The 16,229-nt window shown below is 42.4% G+C and overlaps 1 protein-coding gene across 1 annotated transcript in view; it reads left to right on the top strand.

Annotated features, from left to right (window-relative positions):
* Positions 1 to 15,642, top strand: part of znf219 (zinc finger protein 219) — a 19,960-nt gene extending 4,318 nt beyond the window's left edge. The window contains exons 2-5 of the mRNA XM_062065834.1: positions 932 to 1,003; positions 8,281 to 10,330; positions 10,403 to 10,543; positions 11,417 to 15,642. Coding sequence (XP_061921818.1) covers positions 932 to 1,003; positions 8,281 to 10,330; positions 10,403 to 10,543; positions 11,417 to 12,387 — 3,234 coding nt within the window. The 3' untranslated portion in view covers positions 12,388 to 15,642. The remainder of the gene's footprint in view (positions 1 to 931; positions 1,004 to 8,280; positions 10,331 to 10,402; positions 10,544 to 11,416) is intronic.
* Positions 15,643 to 16,229: the final 587 nt, after the last annotated feature.

The following is a 16,229-nucleotide window of genomic DNA, read 5'->3' as shown; positions in this document are numbered from 1 at the left end:
CACATTCACACGGCACTCCTGACCGTGTTCTTTACACGCGGCCTGGGTTTATAACAGCGCCGCATGTTTTCTTTCTTTTTTCTCGCCCTGTTGTTTTTTATTTTATTTTTTGCTTCTCGCCATGTTGGCAGGCTCCAATCTACCAGCTGATATCAGCATTCCCTGGCATGCCGCCAACCGGCAGCACTGCAGGACGGGGAGGTGGCAGGGGGTGGGTATGAGGCAGTTGCGGAGGGGGCGGGTTAAGAGGGGCGGGAGCGAGAATGAAAGAAAATTAGTGAATAATAGACAGAGGGAGGGCGCACGAGGGGGATGGGAAGAAGACAGACGAGAGCGAAAGAACAATAATAGTGGGTTAAGAAGTGTGTGTGTGCGTGCGTGCGTGCGTGATGGATGTGGAGTGATATCCCTGTGAGTCATAGCCGAGCTAAAATGTCAACTGGCTGCGCAACCATCTCTTTGTCATGCACACACACACACCTGAACAACACAAATCTGTGACGACTATTTACGACCTTTTGTCTCTTCGTGCTCCTCCATTTTGACGATAATGATGATGATGATGAAGTCAACACTTATAAGAGCACAATGCAACAAACACACAAGTGTGCATCATTTAATCGTGTAGGCTGTGTTTGGCTTCAAAGACACCACACCCACTTTTTTTCCGAAATGCTGTGTGTGTGTGATTGAAGTAAAAAGTATGAGCACACAGGAAGGGTGTGTTTGGAAGCCCATCCTGTTTGGGACAGTGCATGCCTCCTAAAACACCCACATGCGCACAAACACACACGCACGACTTTGGACATCTGCATGCTTACAGAACAGGTGCACACCTGTTACAGGTCCATAAAGTGTGGTATTAAGTTTGCATCCACCTTCATTCGTAAGTTTTCAGTTTTTTTTACATTTTGTTTTGCTTCATCTGCAGGTGATTGAAGGAGGAGTCGTGCCCTCCACAGTCCAGACACTGGATAATGGCATAACACCGCACACACTGCTGGTAATTATTTCATGAATCTAGAAGCTTCTTACAGTCATGTGGCAAAATTAGGACAGTTGAGATGTGGTAGATGTAGGGTTGCAAAATTCTGGGAATATTCAAAGTTGGAAACTTTCCATGAGAATTAACGGGAATAAACATTGAATGCAACATGCTAGATCTTGCAGCATGATTATTAGCTAAAACAACCTGATTTAATGCAAATTCAGTAGAATTTCAACCCTGCACAGTGCATTCCTCCATCACATGTGCAGTGCATTCTTCAAACACATGCACAGATAATTCCCAGCATGTTACAGACTACAGCAGGGCTATTGAGGCCACACTAGTATTTGAGCCCAAGGACTTCATCCAGTCAGGTAAGTTTTGATGATATTACTGGGGTAAATATATTTGATCTATGGTATTTAGGGATGATGTTTGATAAGAAATTATCGAGTTCGAGTCTTTTATCGAATCCTCTTATCGAACCGATTCCTTATCGATTCTCTTATCGAGTCCAGATAGATTGTTGTATATAGAAAAAAACACAATATTTGGTTTAACAAATCACTTCACATTCTCTACTGCTCGCTACTATAGTATTACCATATCTGAGTTATTGTGCAGAAATGTGGGGAAATAACTACAAATGTGCGCTACATTCGTTAACCGTGTTACAAAAAAAATTAATTAGACTGATACATAATGTTGGATATAGAGAACATACAAACACTTTATTTATTGAGTCAAAAATATTAAAGTTTGATGATTTGGTAAAATTGCAAACAGCTAAAATAATGTGGAATTAAATGATGGAATGGATTAAGTAAAGAAGTTAAACATTGTACTGATATGATCCAGTTTAAGAGGTTGTTCAAATGAATAGTGCTTACAAAGTACAAAGAAGAAGAATTATGAGAAATACTTTTAACCTTATTGAAAATAAGATATTCTTCATCTCAGTATATTAATAATGACTGAATTAATTAATTACATATTACAAAACTGTTGTATATACTAATTCACAGATATTATATTATAAAAAGGTCAGTAAATGATGTATATATTTGTATGAAGTGGGAAAGGGGTAGGATTAAATAAGCTTTACTTCTTCCTACTCCTGGAATGTGAAATGATATGAAACTGTGATGTATTATGATGTGGTCGGATCATGTTTTGTTTAGTTATGTTCTGTTAGTTTTGGACTTCCTTAGTTGTTTTGTGCACTTCGGGGGTTTGTTTTAGGCACCATAGTTACTTATGATTTTCACCTGCCTTGTACGCGCACCTGTTGCTCATCAGAGACTCTATTGAAGCCTGCCTTTTCCGGTCACTCGTCGTGGCTTCATTGTTTGCATTTGCAACAGTTACGTTGGCATTCTGGTTTTTGAGCTCATGATTCCTGTGCTAAAGTTACCTTAGCTTCTAGTATTCCTGTGCTAAGTAAGTTTTTGCTTTAGCTTCTCGTGCAAACGGCACACTTTCCTTTTGTTTCATTCCTGTCTGTTGTAACGTGTATGATTTATGAGAAATAAATCATCTCCTACCTGCACGCTTTCGTCCGGAGCTGTCAGTTTTGCGTCCCAGGAACTAACCGCAGCACGCTGCACCCCACCGTGACAAATGACTGAGCTACGTGACGTAATTTCTTGTGATGTCACACGGGGCATTTCTTGTCGGGACGGGAGTCATTCCCAGGGATTCGAATAAAGAACCAACTCTTTTTCTTAACTATAGTGGTCTCGATAACGGGTACCGGTTCTCAAAAAGGGATTCGAGTCAACAGTAAATAAACACAAGACATATATATACTCTATTAGCCACAACACAACCAGGCTTATATTTAATATGCCACAAATTAATCCTGCATAAAAACACCTGCGTGTTTGTTATGCTAGCTCCTAGCTCCTATGCTAGCTCCTAGCTCCATAGAACACGCCAATACAATTCAAACACCTGATCAACACACACAATCACTCAGCCCAAAAGACCGTTCACCTAACCCAAGGTTCATAAAGCTTATATATTTTAAAAAAGTTACGTACATACGCAAAAAAAAGTTGCGCACATACGGTCAAGCGATCAAATGTTTAGAAGCCAAAGCTGCATACTCACAGTAGCACGTCTGCGTCTTTGTCATCCAAATCAAAGTAATCCTGGTAAGAGTCAGTGTTGTCCCAGTTCTCTACAGGCGTCTGTGTATCAAGGTCAAAAGTCCTCCTGGTTAGAGTCTCTGTTATCCGAGTTCTTCCATCTTGACTGCATCTTTCGGGAATGTAAACAAAGAAGCGCCGGCTGTGTACTGTTGTTGCTGACTACGTTCGAAAAATATGTCCATTTCGCACCGACAACTTTCTTATTTGCTTGCTCAGCTTCCTTCTCCATAATGCAATGAACATGATTGCAACAGATTTACGAACACAGATGTCCAGAATACTGTGAATTATGAAATGAAAACAGAGCTTTTTCGTATTGGCTTCAATGTGGAAGGCATACCCGTGTTCGCCGGGCTACGTCACGCGCATACGTCATCCTCAGAGGCGTTTCGAACCGGAAGTTTAGCGGCAAATTTAAAATGTCACTTTATAAGTTAACCCGGCCGTATTGGCATGTGTTATAATGTTAAGATTTCGTCATTGATATATAAACTATCAGACTGCGTGGTCGGTAGTAGTGGGTTTCAGTAGGCCTTTAAAGGCCTACTGAAATGCATTTTTTTTATTTAAACGGGGATAGCAGATCTATTCTATGTGTCATACTTGATCATTTCGCGATATTGCCATATTTTTGCTGAAAGGATTTAGTATAGAACAACGACGATAAAGATTGCAACTTTTGGTATCTGATAAAAAAAAGGCTTGCCCCTACCGGAAGTAGCGTGACGTAGTCAGTTGAACATATACGCAAAGTTCCCTATTGTTTACAATGATGGCCGCATGAAGTGAGAGAGATTCGGACCGAGAAAGCGACAATTTCCCCATTAATTTGAGCGAGGATGAAAGATTTGTGGATGAGTAAAGTGCAAGTGAAGGACTAGTGGGGAGTTGAAGCTATTCAGATAGGGAAGATGCTGTGAGAGCCGGGGGTGACCTGATATTCAACTGGGAATGACTACAACAGTAAATAAACACAAGACATATATATACTCTATTAGCCACAACACAATCAGGCTCATATTTAATATGCCACAAATTAATCCTGCATAAAAACACCTGCGTGTTTGTTACGCTAGCTCCTAGCTCCTCTGCTAGCTCCTAGCTCCATAGAACACGCCAATACAATTCAAACACCTGATCAACACACACAATCACTCAGCCCAAAAGACCGTTCACCTAACCCAAGGTTCATAAAGCTTATATATTTTTAAAAAGTTACGTACGTGACGCGCACATACGGTCAAGCTATCAAATGTTTAGCAGCCAAGGCTGCATACTCACGGTACCTGATATTCAGCTGGGAATAACTACAACAGTAAATAAACACAAGACATATATATACTCTATTAGCCACAACACAACCAGGCTTATATTTAATATGCCACAAATTAATCCTGCATAAAAACACCTGCGTGTTTGTTATGCTAGCTCCTAGCTCCTATGCTAGCTCCTAGCTCCATAGAACACGCCAATACAATTCAAACACCTGATCAACACACACAATCACTCAGCCCAAAAGACCGTTCACCTAACCCAAGGTTCATAAAGCTTATATATTTTAAAAAAGTTACGTACATACGCAAAAAAAAGTTCTGCACATACGGTCAAGCGATCAAATGTTTAGAAGCCAAAGCTGCATACTCACAGTAGCACGTCTGCGTCTTTGTCATCCAAATCAAAGTAATCCTGGTAAGAGTCTGTGTTGTCCCAGTTCTCTACAGGCGTCTGTGTATCGAAGTCAAAAGTCCTCCTGGTTAGAGTCTCTGTTATCCGAGTTCTTCCATCTTGACTGCATCTTTCGGGAATGTAAACAAAGAAGCGCCGGCTGTGTACTGTTGTTGCTGACTACGTTCGAAAAATACGTCCATTTCGCACCGACAACTTTCTTCTTTGCTTGCTCAGCTTCCTTCTCCATAATGCAATGAACATGATTGCAACAGATTCACGAACACAGATGTCCAGAATACTGTGGAATTATGAAATGAAAACAGAGCTTTTTCGTATTGGCCTCAATGTGGAAGGCATACCCGTGTTCGCCGGGCTACGTCACGCGCATACGTCATCCTCAGAGGCGTTTCGAACCGGAAGTTTAGCGGCAAATTTAAAATGTCACTTTATAAGTTAACCCGGCCGTATTGGCATGTGTTATAATGTTAAGATTTCATCATTGATATATAAACTATGAGACTGCGTGGTCGGTAGTAGTGGGTTTCAGTAGGCCTTTAAGTTTAATAGAGGTGTAATTGCTTGTTACTGTATGACTGTAGACTACTCCAGCAGACTTCCACTCAAGCTACCTAGCTGTTCCTGTACTTGTTAAATGATTTTGAAGCCAATATCTCTAGCTAGCTAGGTTTATGTACAAACCCCGTTTCCATATGAGTTGGGAAATTGTATTAGATGTAAATATAAACGGAATACAATGATTTGCAAATCCTTTTCAACCCATATTCAATTGAATACACTACAAAGAACAGATATTTGATGTTCAAACTCAAACTTATTTTTTTTTTGCAAATAATAATTAACTTAGAATTTCATGGCTGCAACACGTGCCAAAGTAGTTGGGAAAGGGCATGTTCACCACTGTGTTACATGGCCTTTCCTTTTAACAACACTCAGTAAACGTTTGGGAACTGAGGAGACACATTTTTTAAGCTTCTCAGGTGGAATTATTTCCCATTCTTGCTTGATGTACAGCTTAAGTTGTTCAACAGTCCGGGGGTCTCCGTTGTGGTATTTTAGGCTTCATAATGCGCCACACATTTTCAATGGGAGACAGGTCTGGACTACAGGCAGGCCAGTCTAGTACCCGCACTCTTTTACTATGAAGCCACGTTGATGTAACACGTGGCTTGGCATTGTCTTGCTGAAATAAGCAGGGGCGTCCATGGTAACGTTGCTTGGATGGCAACATATGTTGCTCCAAAACCTGCATGTACCTTTCAGCATTAATGGCGCCTTCACAGATGTGTAAGTTACCCATGCCTTGGGCACTAATACACACCCATACCATAACAGATGCTGGCTTTTCAACTTTGCGCCTATAACAATCCGGATGGTTCTTTTCCTCTTTGGTCCAGAGGACACGACATCCACAGTTTCCAAAAACAATTTGAAATGTGGACTCGTCAGACCACAGAACACTTTTCCACTTTGTATCAGTCCATCTTAAATGAGCTCAGGCCCAGCGAAGCCGACGGCGTTTCTGGGTGTTGTTGATAAACGTTTTTTTCCTTGCATAGGAGAGTTTTAACTTGCACTTACAGATGTAGCGACCAACTGTAGTTACTGACAGTGGGTTTCTGAAGTGTTCCTGAGCCCATGTGGTGTGGTATTTATTGCCACATTTCCCAACTTCTTTGTCACGTGTTGCTGGCATCAAATTCTAAAGTTAATGATTATTTGCAAAAAAAAAAATGTTTATCAGTTTGAACATCAAATATGTTGTCTTTGTAGCATATTCAACTGAATATGGGTTGAAAATGATTTGCAAATCATTGTATTCCGTTTATATTTACATCTAACACAATTTCCCAACTCATATGGAAACAGGGTTTGTACCACCACAGTCTCATAATGAACCGAAAATATTTCTCCGTTAGCCGTGATGCTAATTTTCTCTGTTAAATCCCATTCATTTATGCTAACAACATTAGTGATCCGAATTTACCTTTGTGATCTGTAAAGTTCAACTAGCAAATACTAAATCAAAACGTGTAGTTTCCTCTGCCTTCTGTTCTGCTAGCCATTCTGTTGTCATACAAGAATGTAGGTTATAGTTTGATTTAGCATACTGATTGAGTGTTCATTTATTCATCTAGCCTATTTGTATTAATTTGTCCATCAGTAAAATATTTTTAAAGACTATTCCAATTGTTTAGCTGACTATTTATATCTGTGTGTGGCATTGCATTAGTGTTTTACAAGAATAAATAAATACAAACAGAATAATGCCACGTACACCAGCTGATGTGTGGAGAAATTTCACCCCAACCAATGTAGGCGGAAAGGCTGTGTACATTTGCAAATACTGTGCAAAGAGCTACGTCAAAAATGCCACATAGATGCAACAAGGGCGGCATGGCGTAGTGGGTAGAGCGCCCGTGTCAGAAACCTGAGGGTTGCAGGTCCGCTCCCCGCCTCTTACCATGCCGTTGTGTCCTAGGGCAGGACACTTCACCCTTGCCCCCGGTGCCGCTCACACCGGTGAATGAATGATAGGTGGTGGTCGGAGGGGCCGTAGGCGCAAATTGGCAGCCACGCTTCCGTCAGTCTACCCCAGGGCAGCTGTGGCCACGAAAGTATCTTACCACCACCAGGTGTGAATGAACGATGGGTTTTTAACATGTAAAGCGACTTTGATTACTTAGAAAAGCGCTATATAAATCCCAGGTATTATTTTAACAGCATGTAGACAAGTGCCCAATAATATAGAATTATTGTAATTCCCCATTAATTCCCATATATTCCCATTAATTCCCATGGACGGTGTCCAACTTTGAATAATCAAAAAATGGTCAATATTTCTAAACTTCCCGAGCTTATCTTCCCGTGGTAAATTTCCGGAAAGTTTCCGGAAATGTACCAGAAACTTTCCACCCCTTTGCAACCCTAGGTAGATGACTTTGGCACAACTGTAAATGTGTGGCGCTCCCCATGGGTTGTGATCAAAATGTTTTGTACGGCATGCTAGCACGGATTTATTAAATATTTTGTAATCATTAGACAAATAGTCTATGACTTACTGGACAATTAGGTGCCAAGTTGTGGAATTACTGTAATGGTGGCCATATTTTTCAACCAATCTTGCTCAAATATCATATACTTGTCTTTTCAATAAAACCCCTGACGTTATTTGTAGTGTGCACAGAGCTGTGTGAAAAAATCTAGTCAATCCGATTTAAGGGATCAAACCTTGGGGGTTTAAACAGCTACACCATTTGGTGTTTTTATCAGAAAAATAAGAACACAGGCAACACTATTTTGACAATTGTTCACCTTTTGTGTGCAGAGGTTCAGGAGTAGAAGAGTTAGCTTACACATACACTAATCTTTTAGCAAGACTGTTACACATTTTTTGTTTTAACTCACCATTTGTGTGTGTGTGTGTGTGTGTGTGTGTGTGTGTACTAACAGAGGATGGATTCCCCGCCAGATTGCATCTTGTCCCTTTCCTGTGAGCAACCCCTGTCTCCTCCCACACTAGAGCCTAGCCCCAAGGGGCTCCAAAGCCCACATCCGTCTCCTCAAAGTCCAGATACAGTGCCGTACTCCCCTCTCTCTCCGTTGGTCATTCCTGCGGCGGCTCACCACCCCCAAGAGAATGATGAGTTAGAAGAGCAGGATGGTGACGCACCGCCATCGCCCACTCCGGCCGTGGCATTATTTCTAGGAGAAGCAGGACACAGTCCATTTTTGGACTCCTCTCCGCCAGCCACACCGTCAGCACCACTCCTCGGGTTCGGAGCCTTAGAGTTGGCTTTGTCTTCAGGCCAGAGCGGAACCTGCAATGATGAACTGGACCTTCAGCTTTTCCAGAAGAATGCCATCACCAGGGCAGCACCCGGAGTTGGAGGTTCCTCATCTGTACCTTCGCTCAAGTTCCCTTGTCACGTGTGTGGGAAAAGATTCCGATTCCAAAGCATTTTGTCTCTACACGCCCGAGCTCACAGCCTGGACAGGCATCGTCGGGCCTCGCCACATTATAGCAGCATGCTCCCCTCAGCGCCCCTAAAACAGCACCTAAAGGTCCAACAGTGCAAAAAAAACATAACCCCGAATCACAGAAAAGACTCCAACCAGTGCATGCTGACTGCGAATGTCATTCATCAGCCAGAGGAAGAGGAGGTTGATGGCGAAGTCAAAGGATTGGAAGAGGACCTTCAATTTGAACAAAATCAACCCTTCCTGCTGGATGACAGCACAGACCCTCCTTCTGTGACCACATCGACTCCAGCAGCACCTACGTTCCGTTGCCATGCCTGCAAAGGAAAATTCAGGACGAATTCAGAGTTGGCACGCCATGTAAGGATTCTCCACAATCCCTACAAATGCACGATGTGTCCTTTCTCCGCCAGTCAGGAAGCTTCCCTCGCATCCCACCTGCAAGAGTGCCACCTTTCCTCTGAAGGACCTGCTCTGCCGCCAGCATTTTCCAACGGCAGGCCTGTCAGTGCACCCTCAGAGACTCTTTCAGCCCAAACCTCGGCTTCGACTCAGGTGACATCACCTGCTAAAGTGTCAGGATCATCCTCACTGCCTGCATTCCGTTGTGAAACTTGTGGACAAAGGTTCACCCAGTCTTGGTTTCTTAAGGGACACATGCGGAAGCACAAGGACTCCTTGGACCATAAGTGCCAGGTTTGTGGCCGTGGCTTCAAGGAGCCATGGTTCCTGAAGAATCACATGAAAGTACACCTCAACAAGCTCGGTCTCAAAGCTGGCTTGGGAAACATTGACCAACAGTCTAAAAGCTCTGCCAGTAATCCGTCCCTGAATGCCCTCTACTCCAGCCTCCTTTTGGCTCAGCAAGGGCGTGGCAGGGCTGGCCAAGGTAGACCAGATAAGGAGACCAGAGGCAAAATGTGTTCAAGCAAGTCAGCCATTTTGGGCTACCTCGGCCTTCCTGGAGACGGCAGCGGAGCCAGCTGCATGGAGAGACTCCAGGCTGTCGCCCAAGTTGCAGAGATGGGAAACAGTGTTGGTGATATCAGCTCAGAAGGAAGAGAGACAGGAGGAAATAGAGGCATAAGTGATGCCACAGTATCTGAAGGAAGGGAGCAGGCCGCCTGGTGGCAACTAGTGGCTCGCAGCCTGGCTGTGGCGCAGCACCACCAGCATCAACGAGTCAATCAGAGAAACAAGTCAATGACAGCAGAAAGTGACCCAGTCAGAACCTATGTTGACACTGTGGATCCCAGAGAAGCGTCTGGAGCAGCAGAGGGCTCATGGGAATGCCCCGACTGCGGAAAGGTCTTCCACAGCCTACAGCAGGTTGTCGTCCATGCTCGTGTTCATACTCAGAAAGCCCAGAGAGAAGGTGATGTGCAGAGCAGTGGCAGCTCCAGAGGTAGAGGAGGCCCTGGTGAAGTGCGGCAGGATCCTCAACTTCTCAGCAGTGGAGACGGGAGGCAAGAATCCAAGGGAGCATCTGCGGGTTTTCCTTCAGTCATGCCAGCCTTGAAAGGTGTGCCTTTCACCCTTTATTGTTGTCTATGTTTGCATGATAGACATCTTTATTTCTTTGCTAATTTCACAGGAGAGAACGGCGCGGCAACCTTCCTTGCATCGCTTCCCACCAGAGAGCGTGTGCGAGGCAGAGGGATTAAAGATTGCCCCTACTGCGGTAAAGCCTTCCGCTCATCCCATCACCTCAAAGTGCACCTGAGAGTTCACACAGGTAGGAGCCTGCTGCGAGATTAATAAACCGCAACCATCATCTCTTTGAGTAATGTTCTATTTTACTTTCACCCCAGAGAGCCAGCTCGTGCTAATCATAGCTCCACTGCTCAACGACTCCTCCATCCTTTAAGGAAAAAAAACAATTATAAAATCTAATAAGGCTTTGATTGACACAGTCGGGCATTTTTGTCATTATTGCGCTTCTATACTGAGAGCTGCTTCTGATATTGTATGAATATAGGTCTATATTTTGACAACATTTTTTCACAATCTTCTTTATCTGACCTCATTACTACATGACATATTTTTTAAGGATCTTGTTGCCCTCTCATAGGTTTATACATACACATTTGACCTTGTCAGCAGGATCCTCTCATTTGTGTCACATGTAATTTTTTCTAAATCAAAATCATTGTCCCTCAGTGTTATTTTTCATTGATATTCCATTCATGTGACATATGAGACTTATCACACGGAGCGGTGATGGCAACACATGTTTAGCGTTGGTCACCCATGTAAGTGAAAGGAATGATAATCATGAAGACTGCCTCGTTGAGAAAACCCTAAGCTTTTTTGTTTCGTATTCTAAGTGGGTAGATTAAACTTGCTCATAGTTAATCACTGCAGAAAGCGTTCCTTTTGTTCAATCATTTTGTTTTGTTCTTGAGAATTTCATCACTTAACACTTTTCAGTCTCCTCCGCTCTCTGGTGTACATTGAAATATGTGATGTAACACTGCCCTCTGCCTAGCATGTGTGTTACTGCATCAGTTGGATATGATTCAAACCAAATTTTCAGTATATCCTTTTATGGTGTAGCATTTTTCATTTTGTTACAAAATAAAACAATTTTCTCTATTATTTTGCTAAGGTGAGAGACCCTACAAATGCCCCCACTGCGACTACGCTGGTACCCAGTCTGGCTCGCTCAAGTATCACCTTCAGCGGCACCACAGGGAGCAGCGTAGCATGTCGGCAGGCTCCTCCAGTACTGCCGCCATCAACGGTCTGCCCTCTGCTAAGCAGCGCCGCTCTCAACTCAATCACAGCCCCTCTGGCGGCGCTCCAGCTGACAGTCCTACCTTGAGGCCGACCCAACAGTCTTGGCTGCTCGGTATTCCAGACCAGCAGGACCACCGTAAGGCCTTGGCAGCTCTAAGGGATGTCGACCTGGAGACGCAGTACCGCTATCTGTCAGGAGTGATGGGGGCGCTTTACCAAGGTGGTATGGAAGGAGCTTGGATCAGGGAGTCCCCTCCTCCAAAAGCCCAGAAGATATCCCGCAGGAAGCCCCTTACCACCAACCGTATGGTGCAACCATCCAGCGACAAACAAGCATCTTCAAGTCAAGGTGGTTTTGAACCTCTAGATCTGTCCCGCCGTCCCTCACCAAGCCTCGGAGGGGTGGAAGAAGAGGGAGTCTTTCAAGAGGAAAGCTGTGGTGACCGCGTTACACTAAACCAGTGTTCCGAATGTCCATTTCGGACATCCTCCTCTGAGCTCATGAATATGCACCTGCAGGTCAACCACACCAGTAAATCCAGACGCAAGAGAGGCTCTGTATCCTCCTTCGACGATGATGGCACTTCTAAAGTGATCAAATCCCGCCCCTATCCCACTGAGCTCGACTCCCTTAGGATTTGGAGACATGGGGAAGGGTCCTCTACCCAGACCAGAACCCCCAATGAGCTCGCTCCTGATGATTATAATGATGATGATGATTGCCAAGAGTCCAATTGGGCTTTGGTACCCCAAACTTTGAGTGACAGTCGAGTCCTCCAAGAGGAAGGGGAGGTGGAGGAAGAGGGTAGCAGTCTAGAGGATTCCCCAAGACAGGATTAGGATACTGCACCAACCATGATTGGACCTGGCAGAAACATTCTCACAGATTAGGTTTGGAACTTCCAGAGAGAGCTATGGTCCTGACAGGGTGGTCCTCCAAACAACAAGTATGGACATCTTTTTCTATTAATTTTTCAGCCTCCAAACTTCCTCGAGGGTGTTCAATTTGATGAACTGATCCTGCATCATTCCAGCTTCGGTTTCTCCACGAGAGACGGACCAAACCGTTGCAAGGTCAAGGTACTGGTCCAAGTGGCGCAAAGCTGTTGAAGTGAACGTGTGATTTAATTTTGCCTTCCTGTCTGATATGTGAGCGTTATAGAAAAGTAGTGTTTTTGTCTGGTTTTTAAGTTAGTGCCTGTACTTCTGCTTGGAGGATGAGGTCGGGTCACTTGTTTGACCTTGAAACCCAGCCCCAGTCCACTTGGCATTACATTGCACTTGTAGCTCTAGTTGCGTTCTGTGAAAGTGATGCTGATGTCATCGATGTAGATGATGAAAAAGGAGTGAGCAAAAGCTCAAAACACAATCAAGTGGAGATGCTCTTCTTTGTTGGTACAGTAGGAGCACAGATTAAAAACACTAACAATTAAGACAATATAGACATTCCAGTCGAACACGTAGCCTCTATCACAAAAAAGTAATTCCTGAAAGAAACTTAAAGATTATTTTGATGTGTGTGTGAGCTAAAACTAGTTGGAATGTCCTTAAGGCGCACTGTGCAAGTCCTCAAAATACCATAAATACTGTGCAAGTCCTCATAATACCATAAATACTCGATAGCCCGGGAGTTAATTTACCCAAACCGTAAATTGGAAGCGGGTGATAATTGGAAAGAGTCCGTTAAACAACCTAAATAGTAATTTGGAGTTCATGAAAAAATGTAAAGGGAAATGTAGCTCTCTGACTACATGGTCATTTATTAACAAGTATGTTGCAGAACACTGCATCAACACAACTGATATAACAGCGGTTAGGCGCAAAGTGCTCAGCCAGGATTAATAACACTGATGAGTTGGTTATAAATAACATAAGTATGTCAAGTTTAATACGAATGCGTTTCACCAACAGCTGAGTCACAACATTTTTTAGTGCATGCAGAAGTAGCTGAAGCCTGGCTTGTGCAAAATTCTGAATATGGAATTTTAATTCAATTCATTTGAATAATTTACATTTCAACTGAATTGGCTCCTCCCCATAGGATGTTGAATCAGAATTTGAATTACAGAACGTTTAAATAATTTTGAGTTTTAATTCAGTGAAATTACTTATAGCCAGGATGAATGTGTCACATTTACATTCTGTAAATTTTGGCCTAAATCCGAAAAATATTTTACAAACACGAAAATTCAACACAAATGATTACTTCCCAGTCTTATTTTCCAAATCCCAGTATAGAAATTATGTATTTTTCCAGCATTGTCCAAAATTTGAAAGTTGTAATGCATCAAATGAGATAATCTGAATAATAGAAGATGCTTTTATTCTTGTCAATGAAAAACATTTTGTTGTTGAAATATAATTGGTACGTAAGGTAAAAATAAATGTGTATTATGTGTCTGAATTAGCTAAATTGACTTTATAATGTGTAAATGAGGTTCATAGTATTAGTATGTCTATAAAATATGTAAAATGGACTGTAAAGCTTGATTTTGGAGTACACCAAAAATATAAATTGTTATTTCGGTTTTACTTACTGCTTACATGCAACATCCATTCAAATTCATAGAATTTAATTTGAATTTGGAAGACTTTCTTAATACAATTTGGAATTTTGCTAAAGCCTGGATAATGCTAAACTACTCATGAAACTTCAAATGCAGCTACTGTGAGGAAATAAAAAGCTTGCCTACCGCTACAAATGTCATTGATAATGATGATATTGCTCTTCTCTAATCATCGACCATTTTGCAGACTACGAGACTGAATTGAACAGAGGTATTAATTGGAGCACTTACGGTAGACAATTACTCGACCAAATCTTTGTTTTCTTCTTCTCGTTTTTTATTCATGATTGACGTTGTTTTCAGACGCCTTGCTTTGCAATAGCCGCACGACCTCATCCAAACGTGTCGTCCAACCCTGGGAACTGGTTGTAAAAGAGTGTTTAAATACAGTACATGTTTTGGTTTCGTTTTTCCGTGGGAATGTAAGGCTGCATCTCTTGAGTCTCCTCAGCAAAGAGTGTCAAAGCCACCGTGCCTTCTGTTTCAAGCACTTCCTGGTGTTTTTTGTATAACTCACCAAAAGCCGATAGCGACACGCTTCTTCCTGTCTGTCCTTCCGTCGCCCCTCACCCCCCTTAAGTACAGACCTTAAACAGGGTCACTAGGCCCAACATGTATTGACCAAAGCCCGAGTCAAAGACTAATGGGTATATTTAATCTCTTAAATTGCCAAAATCTGTCCGACGTGACACTAAAGCTCAATGAAGACTAATAATCCCTTCTTCCATCTTGCTCGTCCCTTGTGTTCCTGGTTGTCCATAAACTGAAGGTGACGTATCTGCTACCGAGGCCTTTATTATTATTATAAGAGATACATCTTTGTGTGTGTGTGTGTGTGTGTGTGTGTGTGTGTGTGTGTGTGTGTGTGTGTGTGTGTGTGTGTGTGTGTGTGTGTGTGTGTGTGTGTGTGTGTGTGTGTGTGTGTGTGTGTGTGTGTGTGTGTGTGTGTGTGTGTGTGTGTGTGTGTAAGTGGGGAAACATTCTTTCCATAATGATTATTGAATTATTGTTTCAGCGTCGAAAATAAGGTTAAAAGAAAATTTACAAGAAATGTCTTGTTGAATGTTGTACAGATAGAGCTTAGAGGTGTCGTCCGTTGTGTTGTTTTTCTTTCAAATGAGAGCACAAACCTGAGTGCTGGTCCTTTTGGCTCCTCCCACCGGCATTTGGGATTAAAATAAGACTGCCAATCATCCCCCCAAACCAGAGCACAATTCAAAACAATAATGTTTTGAATGTACCGTATGTGAAATGCCCTGTGCCTCAAACGCATGGTCCCAAATTTCTAATCCAATTTTTGGACACCATGAATATTTGTTGCACTTTATCTCCTGCCTGTCAATCAATCAATCAATCAATCAATGAGGGTAAAGTAACGTTGAGGAGGCGAGTGGGCCATGCCAGGTTTGGGCTCTTGTGTAGTTGACTGCCATTGCAGTGAGGATCAAAGTGATCTAACACAGTAGTGACTAATATGAATTTGTGGACAGATGAAAAAAGAATACATTAGAAATAAAGATAAATATTAAATCAACTTGTGTCACTTTTTCCCCAAAAAACAATTCCCAGATGATTAAAATGTTTTTGTTTTATCGTTTTCAGGGGAGATGTGTGGGAGATGGCGGTCTCTTGTGGCCTTAAATGCAAATGCAACTTTACCTTATTTTAAAGGGGGCCTTTGATGATTTTCCTCTTCTCTGACTTACAAATGTTATAATGTTGAATTCTCATGTTAAATAACTCCAAAGTGTCAATTGAAAAGGTTCATGCATTTGGGTGTGATTTTGCGTGCAATTTTGGATGCCTCTGAACAGGCCTGGCCCTAACCAATCTGGCGCCCTAGGCAAGATTTTAGGTGGCGCCCCCCCCACATCGTCAGTGAAGTGTATATACTCACAAGAAACCGAATAGCTTTGTCTTTGACCTTTTTTTTACTTAAAGAAAGCAAATTAACATATTATATGAGAATGTTATGTTATGATTATCTTTAACCGAATCACAGCAGTGCTCAAATTAAAAAACAGCATTCCCTCTCATGTGATATTGCTTAATTAACATTAATGATGTGCACTTTAACAACAAGGCTTATAACTATACCTAATATATAAAGGGGTG

The sequence above is a fragment of the Entelurus aequoreus genome, linkage group LG12 (genome assembly GCF_033978785.1).
Source record: "Entelurus aequoreus isolate RoL-2023_Sb linkage group LG12, RoL_Eaeq_v1.1, whole genome shotgun sequence".
NCBI lineage: Eukaryota > Metazoa > Chordata > Actinopteri > Syngnathiformes > Syngnathidae > Entelurus > Entelurus aequoreus.
The sequence above is the reverse complement of the archived record's forward strand: the minus strand, read 5'-3'. Positions and strand labels throughout refer to the sequence as shown.